Source organism: Hippocampus comes, unplaced genomic scaffold (assembly GCF_001891065.2).
Source record: "Hippocampus comes isolate QL1 unplaced genomic scaffold, H_comes_QL1_v1.1 scaffold7, whole genome shotgun sequence".
NCBI lineage: Eukaryota > Metazoa > Chordata > Actinopteri > Syngnathiformes > Syngnathidae > Hippocampus > Hippocampus comes.
The window spans coordinates 6,683,143-6,696,899 of record NW_017842060.1 but is presented as its reverse complement, the minus strand read 5'-3'; the positions used below and the strand labels follow the sequence as shown (position 1 = coordinate 6,696,899).

The 13,757-nt window shown below is 39.3% G+C and overlaps 1 protein-coding gene across 3 annotated transcripts in view; it reads right to left on the bottom strand.

Annotated features, from left to right (window-relative positions):
* Window positions 1–13,757, bottom strand: part of myh10 (myosin, heavy chain 10, non-muscle) — a 44,305-nt gene that overhangs the window by 20,258 nt on the left and 10,290 nt on the right. Inside the window, exons 4-17 of one of the 3 annotated variants that reach the window (XM_019862072.1) lie at window positions 10,389–10,416; window positions 9,017–9,119; window positions 8,787–8,816; window positions 8,530–8,544; window positions 8,229–8,246; window positions 4,336–4,428; window positions 4,087–4,150; window positions 3,896–3,994; window positions 3,461–3,604; window positions 3,174–3,269; window positions 2,015–2,133; window positions 787–939; window positions 520–693; window positions 256–429 (exon numbers count right to left, since the gene is read on the bottom strand). In XM_019862072.1, the coding sequence (XP_019717631.1) occupies window positions 256–429; window positions 520–693; window positions 787–939; window positions 2,015–2,133; window positions 3,174–3,269; window positions 3,461–3,604; window positions 3,896–3,994; window positions 4,087–4,150; window positions 4,336–4,428; window positions 8,229–8,246; window positions 8,530–8,544; window positions 8,787–8,816; window positions 9,017–9,119; window positions 10,389–10,416 (1,310 nt within the window). The remainder of the gene's footprint in view (window positions 1–255; window positions 430–519; window positions 694–786; window positions 940–2,014; window positions 2,134–3,173; window positions 3,270–3,460; window positions 3,605–3,895; window positions 3,995–4,086; window positions 4,151–4,335; window positions 4,429–8,228; window positions 8,247–8,529; window positions 8,545–8,786; window positions 8,817–9,016; window positions 9,120–10,388; window positions 10,417–13,757) is intronic. The other 2 variants (XM_019862074.1, XM_019862073.1) reach the window with 2 other exon arrangements.

Here is a 13,757-nt window from a genome sequence, read left to right as displayed (position 1 = left end):
GTGATCGATGCTGTGTTCTGTTGCATAATGCCACGAGCAGTAATTCCACCCCAATTTCGACCACAGGAGAAGCTCGCTTCAGATCAGCTCTGACCAGTGCTATCTTTCCACTTGTAGATGATTATGGAGGAAAATAAGAACTTAAGGTCTCTCCACTGTATCACTAAAATAAGTGTAGCCCTCAGCAGGTGTTTACTAAACAAATGGAAATGTTCCAAAAAAACACCTATAATTACTTTACAGTATTTAACATACCCTTCCAGCATAGTGGATGATGCAGAAATCGGCTTTGTCTTTGAGCTGACGTGGTTTCTGGAATTTGGTGTGTGTTCCCTGTTCCTGGATCAGCTTGTCCACAAAGGTCTTGTCTGTGGCCTTGGGGAACCAGCATTCCTCATCCAGCAGAGCTAACACCCCTGGAGGGTTTGCCTAAAGGAACAGCAACAGAACGTCAAGCGCTCGGAATTAAATCTTTCAAGTATTATAGAAGTAACATGACAAATTCATTTCAAAACGGACCGGCCTCTCAATGAGGTCGATGCAGGGCTGCAGGTCCAGGCCGAAGTCGATGAAGCTCCACTCGATTCCCTCCCTCTGGTACTCCTCCTGCTCAAGGATGAACATGGTGTGGTTGAAGAGCTGCTGCAGTTTTTCATTTGTATAGTTGATGCAGAGCTGCTCGAACGAATTGAGCTGTTAAAAAAGTGGGGAGAAACCATTAGTATTGCCTCGATCTCGAACAGGACAAAACAGACTTACATAATGCAACAATGGAAGGAGTCAAACCTGGAAGATCTCAAAGCCAGCAATGTCCAGGATGCCGATGAAGGAGGCCCCCTGTCTTTTGGTCCTGTCCAGAGCTTTGTTAATGCGATGGACCAGCCAACGGAAGAGACGCTCGTATGTTGCTTTCGCCAGGGCCTCCACAGCAAAGTCAGCCTGGTGCAAGAGACAGAGGCGGTGAGACACTACAGTAATTATTTATTCAATTTTATTATCTGTATTACACCTTGTGTGAGGTGAAAATAGAGTTCATAACAAAATTAAAAATGACTGATATGGAGAAATGCCATGAAAAGTCCAATACTGAGGCAGTTTGGAATGTAAAAATTGCATCGCACCCTGAAACACGAACGCACATAACATTGTGGACCGATCACAAGACAGAAGTGTCACATAACTTGAGATCATCTTTAATAGTGTGCAGGGAACTTGTTTACAACATCCGGCACGTTCCTGCTCTTTAATTGATCTTTATGTCCCTCAGTCGTTGCTGTTGTTTTGGTTGGCAATAGAGTACTAGCTGAGATGGGCTCGGAAGTTAAGTTTTTGTCAATTCTTTTTCTACGCGGCATATCTTAGAGTTGCAGGGAATCCCAGTTGAGGTGACATCAGGCGAAAGGTGGACAGCAGCTGGCAGACAACCATCCTTACTCACACTCTCGCTGTCAATGAGAGTGTGAAAAGCACACTACCATCAGTGACTTTACTTCAAATGACATGTATGAGGGTTTTGCCTTCTTCATGATAAAAGGGACGTATACATTTGAAGAAGGTACTTATTTATTAAGACTGATTGAGGCATAGTGCCTATTTGAGCAGTGTTTCCCAAATCTTAATGAGCCAAGGCACATACTGTACAATGGAAAAAAATCTTACTGCGCAGAAACAAACACAAATGTTACAAAAAGTGGATACAGAGATGATTATGTACCTTCTGCTATCTAGTGGGATAATATTCCATTGTTATGCCTGCCACTATACGCGAGACATTATTTGTTGTAAAAAAATAATTTTCCCATTTTGTGTGGCACTACTGATATTTTATTGGGTTGGCCACTATTTGAAGAAAAACACCATGTTTTTTTTTTTTTAAACCAGAACAACTGACTACATTTGTGTCCAAATAATGGACAATATGAGTATAGTATATAAATAAGCTGCAGGAAAAGTGTACTTTTAGTGGTGTTGTAATAAAGAAACCAGCATGAGAGTAGGTTTACAAAAGACGAACCTGCTCTTTGGTTTGGGCTTTCTGGACATAGTCTCTTCCTACTTTGATCCTTGGAGAGAGGATGGCTCGAGTAAACTCCATGACACTCATGCCCAACAGGTGACACAGCTTCTGAGCGGCTGGGAAATGGAATTGGGGACAGGAAGGGAAAAAAAACAGACATTAGGGCTCTTCTGCAGTACCTTTTGACAGTGATGTATAATAAACACTTGCAAAAAGGATCAAAACAAAGACCTCAATCTATTATGAATTTACATCCAAGGTTTTCCTGAAATTGTATGACAGATTTCCCCATTCATATAAAATACAATGGAACAGTCTGGAGCTCATGGAAAGAGCCAAGAAGCTGTCGAGATCAGACAGCAATCCTCTAGCAATAACACTCTCGAGGCCCGGATCCCGCTAGTCACATTTGGGAATATTTTGCCAAGATGGATCATTGGGAGTCGTGGCTCAGTATCCCGCTGTCTCCCTCACTCCCTCTTGAAAGGACAGCGAGTCACCGCCACATGTGGATGAACTGGGCCCCATTTCCTCTGAGGTGTAAATCTTGAGAATGATGTGCGTTAATAGTAGGTTGACAAGGTTCAAGGACAGAAAGTGCATAAATCGAGGCCCTACTGCTCTATGCATGAAGATCAAAATGTAAAGGAGGTGAAAAAAAGAGAGGGGAGAGGAAAAGAACAACTTGTCCAGACAAGGTTAGACGTCGGACATGTGTCAGTTTGTGAGTACTGTTAAAATCATTGCATTTCATTGACTTGACAATCATCACACTTGATTCAGGGTAAAATCTGAAGACTCTAAACTCATTTGTGTTTCAATGCCCAGCTGGTTTTTCATTTGTATGTGCACTGTATTTCAATGCCTAACATTTGACAGGTGTTTGGGGAAAATAACAGCAAAGAATAATAAAATGCTGTGTTTCAAATGATGAGTAACGGGGTTTTGAAAAAAAGCGTTCAATGTAGTTGGTGGGCGGGATGGAAAACAAGCCAAGAAAAAATTGTTTCGCTTGAAGCGGCTTAATATTGCAGCGGGAAAACTGCTGTTCATAATAAGTCCAATAATTGTGATATGGGTTGAATGACTGCAGATATGAAAACAGTGTGTTAAATTTACAACAATTAACACTTGATATTTGATTTATTTTTTTTACCTGTGTTATCAGGCATGGAGGCCTGGTCGGTATTCCTTTCCTTCTTAAAGATAATGTTCCCAAACTGAAGAACCGAGGACACCACTTTCAACATGGCTAGAAAAATGAGAAACCAGGAGAAAGAGACATTTAAAAAAAACAACAAAAAAAAACACAGTTGAGGCAGGTATGATAACCTCTAGGCTACGTTGTCCAATATTTCATCTGTCACATCATCACAATTGCTCACGTCTCCATTTTGAAGATCTTTTTCATAGTTTCCACTAGTCTAACCAACTGAAACATACCCAGAATCTCCTCATGGGAGAAGCTCATAATGTGCATGGCCTCCATTGTCTCATGGAAGTTGTCTTTATCCTGCTGGCCCGGGATTGGAATGTTGCCATTCGACAGGAATCGGTAGTTGTTGAATCCCTCCAAAAGCAGGTCAGCTATGGACGTAAGAATACAATCATAAACCTTCAGAAGCATGAACACAAAGGGAGATGCCAAAAACTGCCATGAGTTATGGCTGGGCTCGCAACTTCATTCCACATCAAACCCATCCAAGCATGCTTTTGTGGGCCATGAAAAGAAAAGTACCTTCCCTAAACTGTTCCCCCCAAAAAGTTGGAATCATACAATTAAATCTAAAAATTCAGGAATGTATTCGCCAGGAAAGAGCCAGCACAATGGTCTGCACTGAATGATGAGTATAAGGTGCATCCATGTTGCACACTCACATTTGAGGTGTTCTCCCGCTCCAGCCAACAGTTGGTAAAAAATATGGAAGGTGCGTTCATCTTTGGCTTGGCGGATCGCTCTGGATTTCTCCAATAAATCTGACAACCGAGAGGTCAAGGATTTTTTTTTCTTTTTAGACACTTCACATTTAATTTCCTTCGAACAAGCATGATGACAAAAAAAAGGATACATGTTTCAATGTTGGCCCCAACAATATATCCAGTGACATCAAAGTTGATGCGGATGAATTTCCCCTGCAACAGAAAATAGATGGTACAGAAGCGCTCAAGCTGGTACACACATGAATTCATCTCATTAACATGCTGTTGCTGCTTACATATCGAATCACTCGAACCGTGTTATGATCCAACAAGGCAATGACATAGACGTTGACATCAAGAGTTGACTTTGAAAAGATAAGCATTACAGTTGCACTTACAAAACGTGACGAGTTGTCGTTTTTCACCGTTTTCGCATTCCCAAAGGATTCAAGGATGGGGTTGGCTTGTAAAAGCTGACGTTCCAGTTCACCCTGGGGGGGGGGGGAAACAAGGGGTGTTACAGCAATGCTTTGTCAACACTTTGCAACAAATTTTTATTATTGGTATTTCAACTAATAACAAGCAAAAACTATTGAGAAAGTAATTTAGCGTCATTGATGTTCCAAGTTAAAAAAAAAAAAAGTTCCATGCAGACAGATAGCAAACATCTGGAGGTCATGTGATTCATACAGACAAGACAGCCACGTTGACAATGTGTAAGTGGACAAAATAAAGATGGATAGATTATGATAGCAGCACAGGAAAAAAAAGCACAAACACATTTTTAATAAAAGAAAGGCTAAGTGGACACCATTACATATTGTTTAACGTCCATTCAGATTTGGCAGTGCGCATAAAAACGGCGAGCTAAACTTTTAACTAAATTTTGAAACAATCTAACTTTTGACATAGGATTGAGGGGGAAAAAAACCTAAATTTAATTGAAAAAAAAAAGAAGCCCAAAATGCATGGTAAAATTCTAATTAAAATAAAATATGCATAAAACAAAATTCAATCATTCTGCATGATTATTCGTAAATGCTGATTTTAGGTCGTATTTTTCAAGGTCAAGTTGTTTTCATTTCTTAGCAATTGCTGATTTCTCCAAAAAGAAATTTCTTGACAACAGCCACACACATTGAAAAGATAACGCAATCTTATTTAACAATTAATCAAGATCAAAACTAAATGTCTGGATTAACAAGATTCAACTCTCATTGCACATTATTTTTGAAAGTCTACAAACTTCTCATAAATAATGCTTGCTTGTAATATTTTTGAGGTATTGTAATTTTTAAAGATTTTTTTTTTCTTGTGAGCATTAAATGTAAGCATGTAGCAAATAGATTAGATAATTGTCAAGAGGTTATCTTGGGTTATTTTTCTTGGTTATTTTTTCTGGCGCTCGCGCAGAGACAATAGAGAATTTTTCCATGAACAGGCGGTCGAACTGGACACTTTTGAGAAGCCAAATAAATAAATAAATATACTACTTGTGCAGCTGTTTCAACATGTGGCCCATTTACTCTTTCCATCTAAAGCCACACTGTGAGCTAAATCCTAACCAGAGAAACAGAAAATGCTGAGGTAAAGGCTTTTTTTTTCCCGGGGAATATTTTTGCCAAATTTCAAGAATAACTGCAGAAGCTCAAAGGGGGCTATTTTTCCACAAAGGGGAACACTGAGGAATCAGCATGTGATGTCAGACTTGGAATGAGGGTTTTCATGCTTTTTAACTGAGTCTTTGAGCAGCTGGACCCTGTGACACTGCTAAAAGATGCTACAAGTCCCGTTATCTGATTTTATTGAACGCAGTAATCATGTGGTGCAGATTGGAATTGTGAATTGGAAACCTCGACTCAAATGCGTGTTTTTCCTTTGGCTCACAAAGAAAACAACCAAAAAATACGAGCCGATTACAAAGCCCAGAGGGGGTCTACTTTAGCTGACCCACATTTCTGATGCAATGGGAGTTAGTAGTATGTCGGACTAGGGCCAGCCTCCACAAGTGACTCCCAATTGTTGCGCAGCTGCTACTGAATTCTACGGCCACTCGTTCACAAGCCCTCTAATTATTCGATCATTTTCTACATATCGTTGCCTTAGCTGCAACTTTGTGTCTCCCCGCAACACAGGGATTTTTGGCAGGCCGCGAAGACTGGACAGATTGCGACGAGTCAAAGAGGATCAGTCAAACTGCTCCACTAAATCTTTCCAGTTGAGGATGTGTACACGGTGGTAAAACATCTGCTCTGTAAGTCACAAAAAAAATGTTCACTTATCGAAAGAGCAAGTAAAAGGCCCCTCCCTGGAATCAGCACAGAGTATGTTTGTCAAGACCAAGTTGATGTGGATTCATCCAAAAAAACAATGGTGCTTAAGTCATTCTCGTTACTAAAATGATCTGACTTCAAGTCCTGAATAAAGGGAATCCACGGTTTTATGACAAGTTCCTTCCCTGTGACAGCAACATAACACAAATTTGGATGCCAGTGAGAACGTGTCATTATATTGTATATAACCTCTAACGCAGTACTGAAGTCCTAATTAAAAGTAAATAATTGTATAGACTGGTTAGCACGTCCGCTTCACGGTGCAGAGGTGCAGGGTTCGATTCTGGCTCCAGCCTTCGTGTATGGAGTTTGCATTTCCTCCCCGAGCCTGCGTGGGTTTTCCCCGGGTACTCGGTTTCCTCCCACATTCCAAAAACATGCATGGCAGGTTAATGGAACACTCTGAATTGTCCCTAGGTGTGATTGTGAGCGCGAGTGCTTATTTGTCTATGTGCACCTTGCGATTAGCTGGCAACCAGTTCAAGGTGTGCCCGCAACCCTTGTGGGGATAAGCGGATTGGAGAATGGATGGATGACAAACATTTCCAGTCCATAAAGAAAGGCAATCAAATACAAAACAATAAGTACAGCAATAATTAAAAGTAAGTAAAAAAGCATGTCTTCTTGTGCTAGTTGACCACACCACTGAACAAACTAATTAATGGCCTAGTATTGTCTAAAAACCAGACATTTAAAAAAAAAAATACTAGGACAATGGCATTTTTATTCATATCAATGGGGAAAATTTCATTTGAGAGGAAATATTTTCAGTTACGTGCACAGTCGTGGAACATGATAAACTCATTAGTCAAAGCACCAGTGTATTTTAAAATGCAGCAGGGGTGTTCTTACAAGTTAGATAGCGTAGCATAAACAGTAGGCATGGGCCAATATTACAGTGCGTGAGCAAAAACATCACGTGTTAAAATGAAAGCTCTAAAATGACATTTTGAAATATTTGGGCATATAAAAACAACTAGTAACCACTGGGACCATTTTTTAGGACAATGCACATGAATCAACAAAGCTAAAAGGCATGTTTGTTTGCACACAGTCTCTTTCTTCTTGCTCACCAGCTTCTCCTCCTCTGTGCGTACTCTTGCACTTACTATGCGCTCGCCAAGAAGGAGAAAAAAAATTAATTGGAGGCGACTCATTTCAAAGAAGCGAGGGGTTTACTCAACTCTGCAAGCAGATATTCACATTGTGTCCTGCTTAAAAGTCCCCTCAAAAAGGAAAAAAGAAACTCATTAATGGTGACGGCCTGTGTTAGCGGTTATTGAAACCTTGATTTTTTTTTTAAACCACGGTAAACCGTCAAACAGATAATTGGCCCATGCCTAGTAGCGTATTAGTCTCAAAAAATTTACAGTGAAACCTTAAAAAGGTCAAAGACAATAAATTCCAGAAAGAAATTTGTTTCGCTTTTAGCATGGGGAAAAATAACATTCCAAGTTCACCACTATAATATTCATAGGTTAAAATTAAACAGTCATAACACTCTGTAAACTTAAACGACAAATGAGAAGGGCATAGGAAGATGTTGTGTCACCATCCTGCTTATGTAAAAATACCGGTATGTTCACCACCACTACAACAAAACATTTAAACAATTCGACTTTTCAGGTTCCACTGTAAATGTGATTGATTAATGCTGGAAGAGCCCAGTAGATTAATAAAGCGGCCACGCAGCAGGCCGTGCCCAAGTGAGATTGCTGCAAATCCTGCTCCCTCGATCAGTACAGGTAAGATTGTGCGCAAAATAAAGGATAAGCACCCGCAAGTGAATGGATGCAGATGAAAAGCAGCTACAGGACAACCTAAGACCATATATGAAAGCGTTAATGGTCTTTCTAGGAGCAAAGTGTGGATGGAAGCGGAGTAGGTTGAGTCCCGCCGCCTCCCCCCATTTGTATTGTCAGTAAGGTGAGTCAGGTGAAAATCTACATTCTACTCACATAAAAGAGGGCTCCACTCTGTAGGACATGAGGGGAGTCAAGTGTTATTTTCATATGAGAAGTCAATAATTACATTAATGTCATGATACAAAATTCTTGTGGCAGTCCAAAATGTTTGTATATGACACTTGGAAAAGGAACCAATAAAATACTTTTAGCGTGTCAATGTTAACTGTATTCACAAAAAAATGACAGGTACAAAACTTTTACATCATGGCACATTCACATAGACAACATATGCATGTGAAAAACAGTCACGGAATTTTGAAAGTTGCATGCCATCTTACAAAACTGTACTTACAACTGCATTTTGCGCCTGACAGTAAAAAAAAAAAAAAAAAAAACAAAAAAAAAACTAAGTGAACACAAGTAAATTTCATGTATCAGTGGTGTGAAAACCGTCTTCAATGCGTGCTTTCATTTTGAGACGGATTAATTTCCACCAACTAACTATTGACTGGTGTCAATTATAAGATTTGCCCGATACGGCTGAAAGATTGATTGGGTGTTGCGTGCACATAAATGAAATGAAGCGCATAATGAAAAATAGAGACTTGCCTGGAGCTTCACTGGTTTAGGAGATTCTGGCTGTTTGTTACAAATGAACAAATTGCAAAGTGTTAGATCGCACGCACAGAACGGCCTGTCCACAATCATGGAAGATAATTCATTGACTATGGGAAAACCTAAAACCGATAGCAATCCCAGCATGACTGTTATTTATTTATGTGGATATCGATACTAAAGTTAAATTGATTTTCTGTTTCAGTTGTGCAGGTAATACTCACAGGAATGTTATGGTCTTTCCTTCCTTTGTGGGAGGAGGCAACATGTGCCAGGTACTGGATGACCTTCTTTGTGTTCTCCGTCTTGCCAGCTCCAGACTCACCACTGTGAGAGACAAAAAGAACATAAGACCCAAAACAAGCTTTGGAAAACCCCCATCCTGGGAATGAACTACAAATCCATCCCATCTCTGTCTCGGCCATTAAAAAAAAAAAAAAAAAATTAATTGGGAAGAGTCAGCTGTACACATTTGCAGGCCCTTTCAGACCAAAGCTAAATTGCTCTCCACAATAGCAAAAACACACAGAGCGCCTCAGGACCAGCATGCAGTTTAGCTTAGGTCTAGTTTAGCAAATTGTGGTTTTGTAAATGTTGAGCTTGCTTTTTGCTGCTCCCTTTGCGGTGTTGCAAACAAAAAACAGAGGGAGGAAATCCTCTAAAGTCCTGTAATCCCTTAAAAAAAAAAAAAAAAAAAAGAATTGAGGGACACTTGAGATTTAAATCACGTCTGGGATTTAACCGTAAGTGCAAATCTGCACATGCAAAAAAAAAAAAAAAAATGCACCAAATAGTGTATGTCAATGTAAATACGGTTAAAGCATAGGTAATTGTGGAGGAATGAATGCCAATGTATCACTTGTTGAAAGTAAAAGTGCTGGGTGTGACATTCCACATGTAATCATCCAGCTATCCATCCATCCGCTATCTGAACCGCTTTATCCTCACGAGGGTCGCGGGGGTGCTGGAACCTATCCCAGCTGTCATCGGGCAGTAGAGGGGGTACACCCTGAACTGGTTGCCAGCCAATCGCAGGGCACACAAAGACAAACAACATCCCTTGTATGTAATGTACATTCTTTTATTAGAAAAAAAAAAAGCACATAACGTAAATAAGCACAGCTCTGCGATGAATTTATTGTCTGATGCAAAATGTTGGACCGCAAATGTTAGCTAGAAAAAAAAAATCACAGTTGGTAAAAGAGCAACGACAGTTTGGCATTTCCAGCCAATGTAAAAATAGAAGTACGAAATAGACGCCTGCCTCTATTTGAAGAGCAGGCAAGGCTGTGGCAGGGTTCAGGTCTTGATAACTTTGGAATTTTCTTCATTCCTGTCATCTGCACACTCTTGTGAGTCAAAAAGCCAGATGGCTTGGTTACAAAAATGTCAAAAATGCTTTTCTTTCAAGTAACAGTCTGGTCAGCGTCACAAGGACGTGAAGCAACACTCTTGACCTCGCGACGCTGACTGCTCCACTCAGAGCCACTAATTATATGCCTCTTACGTTCAAATTCATGTGTGTAATTGTTCCTATTTTATGACTCAATATAATGTGTATGAACAGTAGTCGACCATGCAGCGTGGTAGACTTACGTGCACAGAATGGACTGGTCCTCTCGATCTGCGGAAAACAAGGAGAAAGATACAAGTCAGCCTCAGCAGTTCTGTCTTTGACATTGTCTCCAGTGGCTCTTTGATTGACAGCATCAAGAGTTTCAGGAGCATGAGCAAAGTGCAATCAACCCCCCCCCCCCAAAAAAAATCTCTTGACTCACGTTGATCATACTGAACTAAAATTCTTGCAACCACCAGAAACCTCATCCCTGGATGGTCTTATACACATTTTCTAACGTGCAGTGAGTGAATCAAGTGAAGGAATACGTTCTTAGTTAAACTACAGAAGCAAAGATTGTTGGAAGCGAGAGAATGGCGCGTGGGGATATCATTGGTTGGCATTGGTTCATCTGAATCGAGAATAGTTTGAGAAGCACTTCCACCAACTGTCTTGTGTATATGTCAACATACTACGTTGCTGAAGCACTGACAGCTTGACAGCTTGCGGTGAAGTGCTGACTATGTGGAAACTAGAAAGGTATCTGAATGAGGACACAGCTGGGGGAATCATCAGGGGTAATCTGGATTTCCTGGCATTGACGGGGAACTTCCTGCAGTTAAATTCTGTGACAAAAGGGGTGCAACAACACGCACAGATCTATAGTCTTTTCCTCAATGTCAGAGTGCCAAAAAAAAAAAAACAAACAAAAAAAATCTTTGCATGCATTTTTGTGGTGTAAAAAAAAAAAAAATTAGACCAAGATAAATAATTCTTTGTGTGTGTGTGTGTGTATTTATTCCCACCATTAATTGACCTCAAATTTACTCATTTTAAAAACTACAAACTGAAATGTGGTTGTACAAGTGTGAACATCCTCTGAAAACATAGATGTTGCTGTGTTCAGAATTAACCAATCATATTCAAACTCATGTAAAATGTGATTCAGCACATCACGGCTATCGTTTTAAGTACCTCTGATTAACCTCAAATAAAGTTCAGATGTTCCAGGAGGCTTTTCCTGACTGTTTTTATTTTTTTTGTGTTTTTTATTTTGCTATCTAGCAGAAGCCTGAAGTTTTTTTTTTGTTATTACTGACTACTGTTTCCAACACATTTTGAAATTATGTCCAAATGTTCAACCTTGGCTCTAATGAACCATAACAAAATCTCCCAAATACACGAGGAGAAATTGTGTTATTTCAGTTATTTTTTTCTCCCCCTCTCAAAAATACAAAGAAAAAAAAATTATTCAGTTCTACAGGGTCACATGAATTATTTCATGTTATTTATATCCACTATATGACGCAAGTTCAGGTCAGAAGACGCATGGCTGAAAAATGGAGAAAGCGGTTTGAGAATTAGGTCATTTGAATTCTAGCAGCATCTAGCAATTAAACAGTTGCTGGTCCAACTCCAGGTTCCACGTTAGTCCTGTCCAAGTATTCTTGAGCACCAAGCATTCGGCTACATAAATAATATGACATCAAAGCAGTGAGAGGCCATGGAATCAAACAGACAAAAATTGAGATTTCTCCTCCTCTTTTCTAAATTGCTATTCTGTACAAATGGCAGTGACAGAGAAAAGGGGACCCAAGGCATTATCAGAGCAGCAACAGAGCCATGACGGCACCTGTTTGAATGGAGAATGTCGGAATGAGTTTCATACCCGACACTCCTGGAAGACATTTTAGTCATCGATGAGAAACACAAATATAAGATAAGAAAACTTTTATTCGTCTTACAATGGAGAAATTCCCAGTTTACAGAAGCAAAATTATGAAAGGGAGAAGTAGAAGAACAAAAGTTAAAAATAAATATAAATTATAAAGGGAGTTTATTTATTTATGCATGATTATTATTTATTTATATAAATTATATAGGGAGTTAAAAAGATTTTGAGAATCGAGTCTATGCCGAACGCAATCCTTTGAGAGCCAAGTCGTATGTTACCGTTACAACAAGACCTCTTTGTTCATGTTGCTATCTGTAGCAACACACCAACACCACTAAGATACCTGCTGTTTATCAGTCTGTATGCAGACACGGGGGAAAATAGGATCCCTTCTCTTCACTTCCATACTCTTAACATCTCCACCACATTTATAACGTATATCAAGGACATAGACATTCACAGAATCTTTGTAAATAAGTTGGTTGGGGGAGGGGTAAATCAAATATCCAAACTATAAGATGGCTGAATTTAAAAGCACTAAAAAGTAACTGATGATTTTTAATCATTATTTGAGGACGATGATGTGTGTCTTGTGATCGTTTATTAAATGCTCATTTTGTGACAGTGCAGTAAATTCTACTGAAAGTCATCAACCATATCATTGGATTGGATTGGATACAACTTTATTGCAAGCACATCTTCCTCATATCAGGAAACTCTTCGAAATGGAAAGAAGTGACTGGACCACTCAAATAGATATGAATGTCAACACTGTTGTAAAAGTTTAAGTGGTGAAGCAATTAAAATAATTTATTGCGGGAGCAAAATGACAAAGACCACTGGGGTCAGGAGAGATTGGACTGGTGTGTGTCAGCCACAGTTTTACAAATGGAAACATATGCAGTCGAGATCCTCAATATTTGCTTTGCGATGTGGAACATTTTTGAGGAGAGCGGCTATGGAATCTAAGATATATTGCATGAGGAACTCACCCAATAAGGTTATGAATTTCAATCAAGGTCTTTATGCAAACTGAAGAAAAGGCATCACGACTTCATAAACAGGTCTGTTCTTTAACAAATCACTTGTGACAGGCAGTAAGGTAGCTAAAAGCTGTCCAGAGAAGAGAAAACAGAAAAATAAGTGACTGATGAGGTGAACATGAAAACATACTTGGATTCTACTGGTCGTAATGCCTTCTTGCCACTCTCAGCAGACTTGAGGGTGCACTTAAAAACCAATTGGTTGGTAATATGTATCCACTTGGGTTCTGGAATGGAGTACAGTGGTACCTCTACTTACAAAATTAATTGGTTCTGGAAGAAATTTCTTAACTAGTGCATTTTTATAAGTAGAGACGCGTTTTTCATGTAAATGCCCTAATCCGTTCCAAGCTCCTCAAAATTCAGACATAAATGTTTTCTAAAGCATAAAAATGCATCAAAATATGTAACAAATACATGTTTAGATAAGATTTAATTAGATTATATTATTATATTATTATATATATTAGATAAATGAGAGTTAGGCATAATGTAAAAAACAAAGGATAGCATAAAGAATAGAAAGTATGGTCATTTAACTTTAAACTGCGTTAACCGGGAACTCATTTGGCGGGATCGAAAGTAAGCTGGTGCATGTTTGGTCCATTATTTGTGATCGATGACTGCTTGAATTCTGGAGTTGATAGGTATTACCAAAAGATACATCTCTAAAGTCATACTCAGGTGTTCTA